This window comes from Homarus americanus, unplaced genomic scaffold (assembly GCF_018991925.1).
Source record: "Homarus americanus isolate GMGI-L3 unplaced genomic scaffold, GMGI_Hamer_2.0 scaffold19117, whole genome shotgun sequence".
NCBI lineage: Eukaryota > Metazoa > Arthropoda > Malacostraca > Decapoda > Nephropidae > Homarus > Homarus americanus.
Genome location: NW_024754704.1, coordinates 3,905,119 through 3,922,217, shown reverse-complemented (window position 1 = coordinate 3,922,217; position 17,099 = coordinate 3,905,119). Strand labels below are relative to the sequence as shown.

Genomic DNA, 17,099 nt, shown 5'->3' with positions numbered 1-17,099 from the left:
CTGTATATAGTTAACTCCTTCACTACAGTGATGCCAATTTTAATATTTATTTAGCTTATGCCAGACAGTCTTACTCAGCTCAGAGGGGAATCCATACACAAGAGGTTAAGCATGTATATAGATAATGCAAGTACAGGTATGCAGTTAAACATGTATGTAGACAGTGCAGGTATAGAATGGATATTAGGCCATGCAGGTATACAAATAATATACCTAGACAGTCCAAGTGCACAAACAATGGTAAACTGTAAGACAATTTAACTAAAGAATAGCCAACAAAACCATCAGATGCTTATTTCCAGGAGGATCCTCTATTACAGATCTACTGCAAGTCATCTCGGGAGAATACTGATCCATGATAAAAACGTGATAATGCACTTATTGTTTCTAAGTGATTTAGAGCTGCTTAGGTTGGTTAATTGTTGTTTAATTGTGAAGGAGAGAATACCCAGAATGAGAAATACATATGTATTAAAACAAACTAATATATTTGTAAGAAAAATTAACATGAAACTATTCCAAGGCAAAACAAAATGGTAGCATAATTTAAATTCCTACTGAAACATCCTAAGTCATATACAGTGAACCCTCGCTTTACGCGGTCCCACATTACGCGTTTCCACGTTTACGCGGTACCCTGCCAGAACCGGAATTCCCACTTTACACAGTGCATCTACTCATATACGCGGGTGAAGCATAATTTTTTTATTTAGCTCATAAAATTCATACAAATTATCCGGCCAGAATATAATTTACATTGCTGGAATTCTTACAATTTGATGATCATTTTGAATATAAGCATCATAGATTTTGCATTAGACACACAAATTTTAGATCTAATGCAAGTATTTTGTTTACTCAGAGCAAATATGTTATCTTTTGTACAAAATATATGAAGTGTATATTCAAAATATTCCTGGTCTTGCAAGGAATCCAGCAATGTCAATTATATTATCCTAACCTTAGTCTGAGGTATTATTTATTACTAAAAAGGTAAATATTCTGGTTTCTCCCACACATTTCTCTGGTAGGGAGGGTTGGTGGGGGGGAGGGAGGGACCGACCGACCATCTGGCGGGTTGGAAGAGGGGGGGAGGCAAGGTGGGGTACTTTGATTGACAGATAGTGTGTGAAAAATATATATTTTTTTTTATTAACTGAAGATATTTGTTTTAGCTCATAAAATCCATACAAATTACCCGGCCAGAATATAATTTACATTGCTGGAATTCTTACAATTTGATGATCATTTTGAATATAAACATCATAGATTTTGCATTAGACATACAAATTTTAGATCTACTCTAAGTATTTTGTTTACTCTGAGTAAATATGTTATCTTTTGTGCAAAATATATGACATTTATATTCAAAATATTCCTGGTCTTACAAGGAATCCAGCAATGTCAGTTATATTATCCTAATTTTAGTTTGAGGTATTATTTATTACTATACCTTAAAATCTAGTTGTTTTTCCCCCAAACATTTCTCAGAGAGGGAAGAGCCAGGAGTGTGAGAAGAGAGGGAGGGAGTTGAGTCCATTATTTGAATGGACATTAACTTGGCGACTGTATTTCTCTATTTCTCTTAAATATTAATTGTGTGCATGTACCATCATAAAATTAAGATGTTATTTTTACTAGAACATAGGCATTGTGTCGGAAAAAGTGGAGTTTGGGGGTCAGCCGGTCTCTATTTCATTTAATCCCATATGTTATGTTGTTCACTTTACGCGATTCTCGTTTTACGCGGGCCTCCGTGGGTTCAATTGACCGCGTAAAATGAGGGTTCACTGTACCTAACAATAATAATACATGAAGAAAAAAATATCCAGACATCACCAAGAGAATTGTGCAAGCAGCCCTGATGTACAGCAGTTAGTGTTATGTTAAACTGACCACCAGCCGGCTTTTGCCGTACCATACAGGTGGTCGTTGGGAAATTATGGTCCTCTGGTGTTCATTACTGGAACAACCAAAAGTATTCTAATGGCTGTTATGAGCCACAGAAACTAAATGAAGTATACTAACTAAATACATAAAATTTACGTGTCATGTTATTACAAAATATTCCAAATAATATAATTACTGTATACCATAATATATAATATGCCTGGATTTATATGAGCTCCAATGAAGCCACCAATATCTGATTCACGGGAACTCTTCCTAATTCCAAGTCATCTCGACTAGGGACTCATGACATCCTCTAACACTGTCAGGTGAACATGGCAATACTGGAACATCCCTTGGGGTGGAATAACCCATTAGCTGCTAAACCCTAAGCATCAGGGGTACAGTACCTACCTAATCATCTTGTATCAAATGAGGAAAATGTTTGCAAGATTGAAAAAATATATTACAGTAATTCAGATTACCTGAAGATTAGATATAACCCAGTTTACTTTACCTGAAGATTAACTATTCTAACATTACCCTAGGGTTAAGTTAGGTAAGCATTAATTTGGTTAATCTTCAGGTGAATTAAGCTAGGGTGGTTAATCTTGAGGAAAAATAAGCTAGGGTGATTAAAATTGAGGTAAAATAAGCTAGGGTGGTTAATCTTCAGGTGAAACAAGCTAGGGTATCTAATTTTCAGGTGAGGCATTTATTTTTAGAAGTACTGTACTGGTAAGCAGATGTGTTTCCCATGAAAAATCTGTATTTGTTTTTACATTGTTGAATATTCTAATGAAAACAAATTTTAATTTTTTTAGATAATGATTCATCTTACAGTGTGTACATCAAGGAGCTGCTGGAGTCAGACAAAAAGTTCCTCGTGTTTGCTCATCACCAGATCATGCTAGACAAGTTGAGTAACACTTGTGATCTTGCCAATGTCAGGTCAGTAGTATGAGTCTTCTGTGTTCATGCGTGTTGGGTACTTTTGTACAGAAAGGTGAACTCTCAGGATCCTCATACAGGTACACCACCGATTTTCCGGCACCCTTGGTTCCAAAGCCTTGCCAGATTATCCGTTTTGCCAGACCAACCGAGGTCAGGTAATAATAATTCAACAATACACCTCTGACCCACTAATGATAAACCTCCTGTGTCTTTAAGGCACCATGGACTGCTAGACACTTAAATTCAACAAATATGAAATGTAAATTAAATGTGAAAAAGCCATAATTTTGAGCACCATTTTACTGTACATACTTTGTACTCAAATGTAATAAGTTAATTACTGAAAAATTTATGCCAAGTGCAAACTATGTGATGTTTATATGCAAATTAATCACTATCTTACAAGGATACCAGCAATGCTAGTTATATTCTGCTTAATCTATTCAGCTACATTTTATTAGATAAAAACTTAAAGCTTAAAACTGCCTTCACCCTGGCTGTGAGGAAGGGGTAGGAGGAGGTGAAGTGTTGACAGTTGTCAGGGAGGGGAGATAACAAAGTGCTTAGTTATCAAATAGGAGTTTAAGTTTTGCACTTATAAAATGTCACTGCATTGACTTGGCAGAATATAACTTACATTGCTGGAATTCTTGTAAGATGGTGATTAATTTAAGTACAAACATCCCATAGTTTGCACTAGACATAAAATTTTTAGTAATAACTTAGTACATTTGAGTACAGGTTTGCCCTTAGGACAATTATTTCTTTTACTCTTCTTCACAATATGTATTTAGAATGGTGTGTGCATGTAAATGAGGGAAAAATAGATGAAGAAAGCTATGTACTGTACGTATATCTACCTGAAAATGAGTTGAAAAGCAACCATAACACCTCACAGCTTGGCCCAGTAGCCTGGTGGTTACAATGACGCGTCTAACCTGGCTACAGTGCCATGACTAATCACTATTAAGCATTATTATATCAGTAAACACTAATAATAACAGTAAATCAAGTGAAATATGGCAGGGAGGGAGGGAAGTTAAGTGCCCTCTCGTAATTTTGTCTGGACTAAAGAAGGTGCCAGACCATCAATTCCCGGAAAATCGGTGGTGTACTTGTACTGTGTTAATGACCCATCTTAATAGTTATAGTGAACTTTTCAGCTCAGTAAAAATTTGCACAATATTCATTGGCTGTCCTTATGTTTTAGACATTACCGCCATTGGTGAATAGAATTTTAGTTTACATTCGTAAATATTATTTAAAACATATATGAACAGTAAATAAGTGTTGCTTTCATATTCATATGTTGAGAAATGATGATATGTTTTCACATGTACGCACTTACTGTTCATACGTTGGTGTTCCCAGTCGTCTCGCCTTATTTCTTTACCATTAGTGGTTAGCTACTCTTAGTGTTCCATTTATTAACATTAAATAGCATTACTTAAAACATACACTCAGGCATTCAATTTTTTTAAATTAAGTTCACTACAGCTACAACCAGGGTCTTATTTTCTTCAGTTTCTTATGTAGAACCATCGTCACTCACGAAAACAATGCCATCTTGTCTCCTCGTGTGTGTTTTAATACAGTAAAAGTCCAAAAATCCGGATGCCAGAAATCCGGACTTTTCGAAAACTTTTTTTTTTTTTTAGCGGGCTTTTGTGTGTATGTGCACATGCGTGAGCGCCACAGCTGCACAGCGACAAAAAGCGACCTCGTGGTCGCCACTTTAAAACGAGCAATCAAACTGTGACAACATACCGTATATACTCGTCTATAACCCCCCCTCGTTTATAGGTCGACCCTGATTTTTTGACCAAGAAATCGTTAATTCATGATATTCCTCGTTTATAGTTCGACCCATGTTTTTGAGGGTAATGGAACAACAAAACCTTCAGTAAAAACACCACGTCCTATAAACCGAGGCTCGCCTTGCCTGAAACACGAGTGCCGAAGGCAAATTGTTTACCATTTATTATTACGACACTTTACACTGAAACGCGGGTAGTTTAACAAAAATATTGTATATTTCCATTCAAATATTTATTCAAGTCAATTAGGAGGGAATATTATTGTAATACAGTTTCTTAACTAAACCATTCGAAAAGCGATTACGGTAACATCTTTTGAACGAAAGAAAGCGAAAGTCATTGTTTTCGTCACGATTTGATCCCACTTTCCACTGTAATACGTACGTAATTTCAGCAAAAATATTACATTTCCGTGAATGTATTATATCAAGCACAGTATGAATAGAATATCATTGTAATATAACAGAATTTTAACCGAAAACTATTAAAAAAACGAGTAACATCTCAAGAACATCGGAAGCTTAGGTAAAGTCTTTTGTTTTCGTCATGTATTTTATCCTATTTTACATTGAAATACATCACATTTCAGCAAAACTACTATTTATTTCCAAGAATATATTCATTCAGGTGCAGTTTAGGTAAAATATATGTGTGATTTAATAATTTTTTCACTGAAAACGATTCGAAAAACACGTACCCTCTAGCCCTGTTCAAGGAGAGGACTGGGAGAAGCTGTTTGGTGCTGCAGACGATGAAAAGGAAAATGATTTTGATGGATTTTAATGAAAATATTCAGAAATATGGTATCGTAGTATTTATTCAAGTCAATTAGGATAGAATATTATTGTAATACAACAGTTTTTTAACTGAAAACCATACGAAAAGCGATTACGGTAACATCTTTTGAACGAAAGAAAGCGAAAGTCATTGTTTTCATCACGATTTTTTCCCACTTTCCACTGTAATACGTACGTCATTTCAGCAAAAATAATACATTTCCGTGAATGCATTATATCAAGCACAGTATGAATAGAATAACATTATAATATAACAATATTTTGAGTCCTACTCTTTCCATTTACAGAGTACTGTACAAGCCCATAATAATGGCTCCTAAAGTAGATAAACTTCGTTGTGTGAAGAGAAGGAAGAACACGTTGAAATTGAGTGACAAACTTGAAATAATTAAGAAACTAGAACGTGGTATGAGCAATACTGTTCTAATGGAAACATACGACATTGGAAAGTATGCAATTTATGATATAAAAATGGCAAAGAATAAAATTCTAGAATTCACAGCTTTTTCATTAAAACTGCTCGTTTTGATAAATGAAGCATGCTATATTTGCTAATGAATAAACTATCAAAATGTACCTGTTCATCTCTTCTTTATTCCTCCTTAAATTTGAATTTTAAAAGTACTGTCTGAGAATCCGGAAAATCACCAATCAGTCCGGATTTTTGGACTTCTACTGTATTCTACATATTATTAATGAATTTCATTGTTCATTTCACATATATAAACATTAATTCAATCAAATACATATTCTGTAATAAACAAGAATGAATCTTTTGTACATATTCTTAAGATAATTGCCTGTGTTTCCTTGAGTGCACACGTATACATTGGGCGTAAACACTGACAACAATGTCGTCTCTTATCCTCTTGTGTGTTTTAATATTTTACCTATTAATGAATTGTATTGTTCATTTTGCACATACAGGCATAAAGATTAATTTAATCAAATATTTATTCAGTAATAAACAATAATGAATCTTTTGTACATATTCTTAAGATAAATGATGCGGTATCCTTAAATGTGCACGTATATGTTGGCATTCCCAATCCATCTCTTTTTTTTTTCTTTGACATTAATGGTTAGCTACTTCAATTGTTCCATTTATTAACATTAAATAACGTTACTTAAAACACATAAATATTAATTTTTTTTACATTAAATTTACTACATCTACAACCAGGGTCTTGTTTTCTTCATTTTCTCGTGTAGAACTATTGTCCCGGACTCCCGGCTGTAAACACAAATGAAAACAATGGCGTCCCATCTCCTCTTGTGTGACCATATTATTATTCATTTATATTGTATAAGGTGCATTCAGAAACATTATTTAAAGAATATAGTTTGCACTTTTCATTAATTGCATTGTTTTTGGGGAAAAGAGGGTAAAAAGCCACACAAAAGATATGAAAAGGTCACACTTGGGAACGCATGTCATTATTATTTCTATATTTTAATGGTAATTAATGATTTGCGATAAAACGATTCACCTGATACTGCAATATTGGAGGACACATTAACGTCGTTATTCGAGGCTTTAATTTGACTGGATCAGTACTGTTGTAGAAGTATATTTTATAATCACATCATCTGTTCAGCTACTCCCCTACTCCACCTCAGACTCCTTTATCCACTGTTGAACCATGTAAACATACAGTACAGTATGTGTTTTATTGGTACAGTATGTTATTTATTTTCCACTGTGCTTAATTAATACCTTTCCATCCATCTAATACTGAGTTAGGTTTATTGTTTTGTTGAAAAGATATTGTTTTAAGTTATCATACTTTTCCTTGCAGTTGATGAAATTATTGAAGTCTTTAAAAGCAATTATGACTCATTGACAAACTAACTGATTAACTTTATTTTTTACTTACTTGTACTAATGCAGGTTAAAACCAATTTTATTGTCATGACATCTTGCAGGCATATTCGCATAGAAGGCAAAACTAGACCAGAAATGAGACCGAAACTAGTCAAAAGGTTCCAGGAAGATAGTACTGTTAGAGTTGCAGTTCTGTCCATCACAGCTACTAATACTGGACTTACACTAACCTCAGCTAATCTGGTCATCTTTGCTGAGCTGTTTTGGAATCCTGGGGTAAGTGAAAGAGTGGGATAGTGTATGAGCAAAGGAATGAGAGATTGTGGAACCAAGATAGAAAAGAGAGAGACAGGAGGAAAGAGGCAGAGTGAGAGGGAGGATAGGGAGAGTGGGAAAGGATAGATGACAGAAGGAAGAAAACAACAAAGTTTATGAAGCAATGGGGAAAAGATTTGGTGAAATTTTAGCTTTAGTGTATTGCTTCTAGCATGGTGCTAATTATATATATATATATATATATATATATATATATATATATATATATATATATATATATATATATATATATATATATATATATATATATATATATATATATATATATATATATATATATATATACCGTATATCTCGGCCTATAAGGCGTCGGGGTGCATAAGACGGCCCCCCAAATTTCCATTTAAAAAGTAGCTTTTGAGCTCTATTCGCTGTATAAGACCAGTACCCCAAATGTGACACTTACCCACTGACTCAGTAGTCCTTTACCAACCATCCTTGGTTTTTTAAAATAAGGCCAATTCACTTCAAGTAATGTCATCAAATGTTACCCGCTGGTATAGTGTAAACACTAGTGACGTCACTGAAGCGTCTGCTATTTACCGGTAACTGGAACTAATGTCGGTGTCGAGTAAAATTTTTCCATTTACTTGAAATGGATTTACCGATTTATTTGTTTATTTATTTATTTATAATATACTGTAACATAATAAACACACTGCAAGTGTTTTCTTTAATTTATACGCTTGCTTCGCACGAGACGATCAGCGGTCGGTGGTGGGAGTGTTCCCTCGTCTCGGTGGTGGGACTTTGTTCCGACTGTTTATACAACAGCTACCACCGTATCCTAATTGTGGTGTTTCATTAGGATTTGAGTGAAAAAGGTTATGTACTTACTACATACATTTATTACACAAACATATTTATATATATATATATATATATATATATATATATATATATATATATATATATATATATATATATATATATATATATATATATATATATATATATATATATATATATATATATATATATATACAGTTGGTCCTCATATTACGCGGTCCCGCATTCCGCGTTTCACCGTTAACGCGGTGCCTTGCCAGAACCTAACATTTTCACATTCCGCGGTCGTGAACCCCATTACGCGGAGAGCGGCTGGCAAGCCGCGCCATTTTTGGATCCAAACCTCCCGCCATCCGCCATGTTGTGTAAGAGGCGCGAAAATGGTGCGCACAAGGTCGCCCAGTCATCAAAACATGACCAGTTCTTCACCCGCCACCCACTACAGCCGGCCCAAGTCAGTGATAGTGATAATTATAGTGAGGATATGGACTTATATGAACTTTGGGGGGTTTGACAAAGAGGCCCTGCAAGCCTCTGTGGTGGATAGTGATACAATTGATACAAGTGATACAGGTGAGGGCCAATAATCTGCCCTCTGCCTCGGAACCAACCGCCCATCCCCGTGTGCCCAGCCATCTTTTCTACTAATGTAAGTGTTAAAAAACCTAATATTATTGATATTTCTCTTAATTATTAATTGTGTGTGCATGCCATCATAAAGTTAAGATAATATTTTTACTACAACATAGTTGTGTGTCGTCAAAAAGTGGAGTTTGGGGATCGGCCCGGACTCCATTTCACGTTTCTCACTTTACGGTACCCTCCGGGTTACATTAACCGCGTAATATGAGGACCAACTGTATATATATATATATATATATATATATATATATATATATATATATATATATATATATATATATATATATATATATATATATATATATATATATATATATATATACCGTATATACTCGTCTATAACCCCCCTTCGTATATAGGTCGACCCCGATTTTATGACCAAGAAATCGTTAATTTATGATATTCCTCGTTTATAGGTCGACCCAAGATTTTGAGGGTAATGGAACAACAAAACCTTCAGAAAAACTCTACGTCCTATAAACTTGTTTACCATTTATTATTACGACACTTTACACTGAAACGCAGGTAGTTTCAACAAAAATATTGTATATTTCCATTCAAGTATTTATTCAAGTCAATTAGGAGGGAATATTATTGTAATACAACAGTTTTTTAACTAAACCATTCGAAAAGCGATTACGGTAACATCTTTTGAACGAAAGAAAGCGAGTCATTGTTTTCGTCACGATTTTATCCCACTTTCCACTGTAATACGTACGTAATTTCAGGAAAAAATATTACATTTCCGTGAATGTATTATATCAAGCACAGTATGAATAGAATATCATTGTAATATAACAGAATTTTAACCGAAAACTATTAAAAAAACGAATAACATCTCAAGAACATCGGAAGCTTAGGTGAAGTCTTTTGTTTTCGTCATGTATTTTATCCTATTTTACATTGAAATACATCACGTTTCAGCAAAACTACTATTTATTTCCGAGAATATATTCATTCAGGCACAGTTTAGGTAAAATATACGTGTGATGTAATAGTTTTTTAACTGAAAACGATTCGAAAAACACGTTCCCTCTAGCCCTGTTCAAGGAGAGGACTGGGAGAAGCTGTTTGGTGCTGCAGACGATGACAAGGAAAATGATTTTGATGGATTTTAATGAAAATATTCAGAAATATGGTATCGTAATATTTATTCAAGTCAATTAGGATATTATTGTAATACAATACAACAGTTTTTTAACTAAACCATTCGAAAAGTGATTACGGTAACATCTTTTGAACGAAACAAAGCGAAAGTCATTGTTTTCATCACAATTTTATCCCACTTTCCACTGTAATACATATGTCATTTCAGCAAAAAATATTACATTTCCGTGAAGGTATTATATCAACCACAGTATGAATAGAATATCACTAATATAACAGTATTTTAACCGAAAACTATTAAAAATACGAGTAACATATCTTGAACATCGGAAGGTTAGGTAAAGTCTTTTGTTTTCATGTAGTTTATCCTAATTTACATTGAAATACATCACGTTTCAGCAAAACTACTATTTATTTCTGAGAATATGGAAATGTAATATTTTTGCTGAAATGACGTACGTATTATAGTGGAAAGTGGGATAAAATCGTGACAAAAACAATGACTCGCTTTCTTTCGTTCACAAGATGTTACCGTAATCGCCTTTTGAATGGTTTTCAGTTAAAAACTGTTATATTACAATAATATTCTATCCTAATTCACTTGTGATGTAAAAGTTTTTTAACTGAAAACGATTCGAAAAACACGTGTACCGTCTAGCTGATACGGCAGAGCCCTGGTCGTGGAGGCTTTGTGTTTGCATCGGCCCTTCTTAAGCAGCTTTTAATTTTAGCGTACGTTGAAATTGTGTTTACCGGTGTATTCTTATTTTCTTGCTTCTTATTTTCCAGAAATATGACAAGTTTTTATATAATACAATGTTACGGTACTTTTAATTTAGAAGTATTCATTTTTAAAAATACAGAAGACACCAAACAAATACTAGTACGGATATTTGCGTGACTCTCCCGCCAAAAAAGACCAAACAGCTGGTACTCTCTCCCTCAGCCCTACCAAAAATAGCCCAACATCTTTCTTGTTTATTCTCTTCCAATTTCTCACTTTAACTGGTATTTTTTACTTCATATTGCCTACATCAGATAAACTACAGTAATTGAGGTTAGATATTGTTATAAATTTGATTACCGGGTCCTGGCAGGTACCGTTAGAACCACCTGACCCTACCAACAGTGTTGCAAGTCAGACAGCATTTTTTTTTTTACATTTTTGGTGTCTCCATTTGTTAATTTTTTTTTCTGTGGGGTTTGCACAATAGTATACTGTTTTACCTACAGTATTGTAAAACGATTTGGGAAAAGAAATACTCGGTAACTTAAAATTTTAAAAGGAAAATTTTGAAACTTGAAACTGTGTAGATGACCTGACTCACATCATATTGATGTTTCAAATTTAATTAACAAAAATTTATGTATCTATAAATACACTTTTAAAAATGAATACTTTATGTTTTACATACTCCTGTGCATACCATACCATGCATTTGGCTACTTTGGGCTTGCTATGATGACGCAAGAGATCTGCCCTGGCAACTGTACCGACACTCACAGCGGGTGGTGCGTTGGTGCATCGTTTCCATTGTTTACTGGTAGTTACTGGTAAATATTTTTCAACCTAACGAAACTATTACCCGTATAGAGGTCGACCCCCAACTTTTTGCCCAAAAATTTGGTCTTAAGAACTCGTGCTATACACGGGTATATACGTGTATATATATATATATATATATATATATATATATATATATATATATATATATATATATATATATATATATATATATATATATATATATATATATATATACACAGTAATACCCCGCTTAACCGGCTTCGCTTAGCGGATTTCACGTATACCGGCTCTGGAACTTTCACTTAACATGGGCTTTTTCCACGTATAGGCGCAGAGTGTCCGCTCAGACCCTATTTTTAGATTCGCCCCACCCTCCACCCTCCTGCCTGCCTGCCTGCCTGTTTTAGCTCATAAAATTCATACAAATTACCTGGCCAGAATATAATTTTCATTGCTGGAATCCTTGCAATATGATGATCATTTTGAATATAAACATTATAGATTTTGCATTAGACATACAAATTTTAGATATAATGTTTACACTGAGTAAATATGTTATTTTTTGTGCAAAATATATGACATTTGTATTCAAAATATTCCTGGTCTTACAAGGAATCCAGCAATGTCAATTATATTATCCTAACTTTAGTTTGAGGTATTATTTATTACTGAAAAGGTAAATATTCTGGTTTTCCCACACATCTGGTAGGGAGGGTTGGTGGGGGGTGGGGGGAGGGAGGGACCGACCGACCATCTGGCACGGTGTGAAGAATATTTTTTTTTTATTAACTGAAGATATTTGTTTTAGCTCATAAAATTCATACAAATTACCCGGCCAGAATATAATTTACATTGCTGGAATTCTTACAATTTGATGATCATTTTGAATATAAACATCATATATTTTTCATTAGACATACAAATTTTAGATATAATGTTTACTCTGAGTTAATATGTTATCTTTTGTGCAAAATATATGACATTTATATTCAAAATATTCCTGGTCTTACAAGGAATCCAGCAATGTCAATTATATTATCCTAACTTTAGTTTGAGGTATTATTTATTAAAATTTAATGGTTTTCCCCCAAAATTTCTCAGAGAGGCAAGAGCCAGGGAGTTTAGTGTGAGAAGAGGGGGAGGGAGTTGAGTCCATTATTTGAATGGGCATTAACTTGGCGACTGTATTTCTCTATTTCTCTTAAGTATTAATTGTGTGCATGTTCCATCATAAAATTAAGATGTTATTTTTACTAGAACATAGGTATTGTGTCGGGAAAAGTAGAGTTTGGGGGTCTGGCCAGTCTCTATTGGAATTAATCCCATATGTTCTGTTGTTCACTTAACGCGGTTTTCACTTAACAGGTACCCTGTGGGTTCAATTGACCGCGTTAAGTGGGTACTACTGTATATATATATATATATATATATATATATATATATATATATATATATATATATATATATATATATATATATATATATATATATATATATATATATATATATATATATATATATATATATACTCATTCACACTATTTTATAATCGCAGTCATGTACTGAATATACTATGTACAAAAAATGAATGTTAAATGAATTATTTATGGTGCATTAGGGTACTGGCCACTTCAGACACAAAGACGGGCTATAAATAGCCTTGTTATCTACCCCTACATCTCACCCTGAGCCAGAGGGAAGCGTCTTGGTAAATAGCATTTGTTTGCTTATTTTCCATTTACTTGAAATAGATTTACCGAATTATTTGTTTATTTATTTATTTATAATATACAGGTACTGTAATATATTAAACACACTGTAATTATTTACTTTAATTTATAAACTTGTTTTGCGACAAAGGAATGTTCTCCAGTAGTGTTTCATTAGGATTTGAGTGAAAAAATATTACGTACTTACTACATACATTTATTACACAAACATATTTATATATACTGTATGTATACATATATCCACATGCACACATTTAATTTACTAATTCACAATATTTTAAAAGCAAATTACCCAACAAGTTAAAAATGTTATTAGCACATGATTATTACTGACGTCATCATGTATTTAAAACGTTCAAAATCCACATCATCAACATCTGACATCATAAGTTCTTCAAGTACATCCTGAGATACATTTATGGCTGCATCATCATAAGAATCAAACTCCAAATCAGATGACATGGCTTCAGCTTCTGTTTCATCCTCGTCCTCCCACAACATATCATCCTCCATACCATCCATTGAATTAGATATTCCGCACTTTTTAAAAGACTTGATAACTGTTTCCACATTAATATCATTCCATGCCTTGATGACAAAATCACACAGTACGTCCAGTTCGGGAGCACGCATATTCCCACCTTTCGTGTAAGACTTCTGTTAAACTTATACAGCAAATATAACCATCAGTTTTCCGGCATTTTCGAAAATTCGGCTCTCCTCAGGTCCCGAGGTTGCCGGATTTTTTATAGTCAACCCGTATATATATATATAAACGATTTATTTAATTTTTTTTTTTTTTTTTTTTTTTTTTTTAGGATCTTGTACAAGCTGAGGATCGAGCTCACAGAATTGGCCAGCAAGATTGCGTGATGGTCCAGTATCTTGTAGCCAGAGGCACTGCAGATGACTATCTTTGGCCAATGATTCAGTCCAAGATGGCTGTGTTGAATAAAGTCGGACTTTCTAAGGATGATTTCTCAAATGCAAGCTCTACATACCAGAAGGTGAAACAGTCTCCTTCATATTGTTTTAGAATTGATAAATTGATCTTTTTACATGTACAGTAAAGCCTCCAATAATGACGGTTCAACTAATGAAGATTCATATCTAAGACCCTGGTTAATTTAGGACCCAATTCAATTTACACCATTATTCAAGATAATTTTATTTAAATCAACACTGTACTGCGATATATATTACAGTATCAATACGTTAACTAAATTTCAGAATGACCAATAATTTTAATGTAAAAATGCACAACTATTCCACCCCACTGTAAACAAAAACAAACTGATGCCTGTTGGGTGAGTCAAGCGGCTGATGGGTGCACAAAAAAAAATAGTTCCCTGTACTGCATATATTATCAATATGTTAACTAAATTTTACAATTACTAATAATTTTAATATAAAAAATGCAAAAATATTAAAGAGCACAACTTTCTTGATATTTACTTCACTGGAAACGAATGTAAACATAGAACAGATTATTGAATTGGCAGACGAACCCATCAGCTGATCAGCCGATGCTCACAACAAAACGTGTTTGTCGTAAGTATTTCGTTAATCGAAGTTTTGTTCATTATCCAAATTGAAGATTCTTATGGGAGGTAATTCGTTAACCGAAATTTCGTTAATCGAACCGTTCGTTAACCGAGGGACCACTGTAATGTATATTAATTTTTTTACAATAATTTTACTACAGCTACACCCAGGGTCTTATTTTCTTCATTTTCTTGTGTAGAACTATCATCCCGGACTCCCGCCTGTAAACACTAATGAAAACAATGGCAGCCCATCTCCTCTTATGTGACCATATTATTATTCATTTATGTTTTATAAGGTGTATTCAGAAACATTATTTAGAGAATATAGTTTGCAATTTTCATTAATTTTATTGTTTTGGAGGGAAAAGAGGGTAAAAAGCCACACAAAATATATGAAAAGGTCACACTTGGGAACGCATGTCATTATTATTGCTATATTTTAATGGTAATTATTGATTTGCAATATGATGATTCACCTTACACTGCAATATTGGAGGACACATTACCGTCGTTATTCGAGGCTTTACTGTTTACGCAAAGGAACTACGATTAGATAAATCAAATTTGGTGGCTTTGCTTTTTTTTTCTTATGAAGAGTTTACAGTACATTATTTAAATAAAGTTATTCTTATTTTATTCTAGATATTTTGAGTAGTGTAATTAATTGAGTGTTGCTGTATGATTAATGAGCTTTATAACAACCAGACTTAACTATCTCCACATTTTTCTCTCAGAGAACTGGTGAAGACAGTATTGTTAAGTACTTCAACAACCTGAAAACTGATGATATTTCTGAGGATTCCACTGATGAGCCCAAGGCCAAGAGGCAGAAGACATAAAAAGTTCCATGATTTCCTAAATACACCAGTTTTATTATACTGTAGTTAATGAACAACTCTTAAGTTTTTCTTGTCTCAATAGAATTCCTGCATGTGTACTGCATTTTATCTATGTATTATGTTTTTTAGGTACTGTAAACGTATCCCTTAATATACAAATTGGTTAGATCCCCACCCCCCCCCCACCCCACCCCCCAAAAAAAACATTCTTTAAGTGAATTTTTGTATCTCGAATAACAGAACAAATGGGAAAAATGGGGTTAAGTTCCCAACAACAAAAAATAACCCCAAAACAAAATCAGTTCACAAACAAGAGATACCAACCTAACTAATGAGTAATGACAAGCAGTTAATAACTACTGTAATTTACTACCTAATACTGTACAGGTTGAACCTCAATTTAATGGCATCAACAGGACTTGGACCATGCCATTAAATCAAATTACCTGTATCTTTGGTAGGGGGGTATTGCCTCAAGCGATCAAGATTATCTTATTTGTCATGACATTTTAGGTTTGAAATTATAAATGTTTCAGAGATGGTATTGATATCTATATGGAGTAAGTTTTTTGCACTAAAACTACATTTTTTTGACAAATAACTGTTTTCTCTACATATAATTCAAGTCCGAGTATGTAAATGAACACGTAAATGTCCTTCCCATGGGACGTAAATCACTCGGGATATTATAGTCTACCCCAGTAAAACAGTTTTCTCTTGTACAGAACAAAAGAGTAAAAATTACATCACTATAATATGTCTGAGAAATAAAATAAATACAATACAAAACTGTATAATAAGAAAACTTAAGGGTACGTATGTGTGGGATATGAACATGTGTGGAGGCAGTGAGCTCTGAGCAGTAAATGCGTCTCAACTCACCATTCGGCAGTCCCCCACCCACCAGATTCCTCCCCCAGATGTGACATTACAACATACTGACACACACACACACACACACACGTCTCAAAGTCAGCTGGTTACTGCCCAGCTGATCTGTGTCACATGATGGTTCAATTTGGCTATGTTTGCACTTAAGAGAACTGATCAGTGAATAAACCAGGAAATATAGTGATGCATTGTACAGTACTGTACAATAATATTTATTAAATTCTGATAAATATGCTACAATATTATATACTAATGCCCAAGACTGATCCTGTGGTAAGCAGGTAGAGGAACTAATGGAAATTATGGGTTGGCCTTAAAAAAAAAATTAAATAAATAAAAACACACAATCTATAAATTTTGCCATTAAATGCGAGTTGCCGGTAAATCCAGTTCTGTTAAATCAAGAT

At 33.8% G+C, this 17,099-nt stretch overlaps 1 protein-coding gene across 1 annotated transcript in view; it reads left to right on the top strand.

The window, feature by feature from the left end:
* Window positions 1–15,867, top strand: part of LOC121855967 (SWI/SNF-related matrix-associated actin-dependent regulator of chromatin subfamily A-like protein 1) — a 72,184-nt gene extending 56,317 nt beyond the window's left edge. Inside the window, exons 8-11 of the mRNA XM_042351184.1 lie at window positions 2,734–2,841; window positions 7,385–7,559; window positions 14,234–14,422; window positions 15,697–15,867. Of these exons, the coding sequence (XP_042207118.1) occupies window positions 2,734–2,841; window positions 7,385–7,559; window positions 14,234–14,422; window positions 15,697–15,801 (577 nt within the window). The 3' untranslated portion in view covers window positions 15,802–15,867. The remainder of the gene's footprint in view (window positions 1–2,733; window positions 2,842–7,384; window positions 7,560–14,233; window positions 14,423–15,696) is intronic.
* The last annotated feature ends 1,232 nt before the right edge of the window (window positions 15,868–17,099 follow it).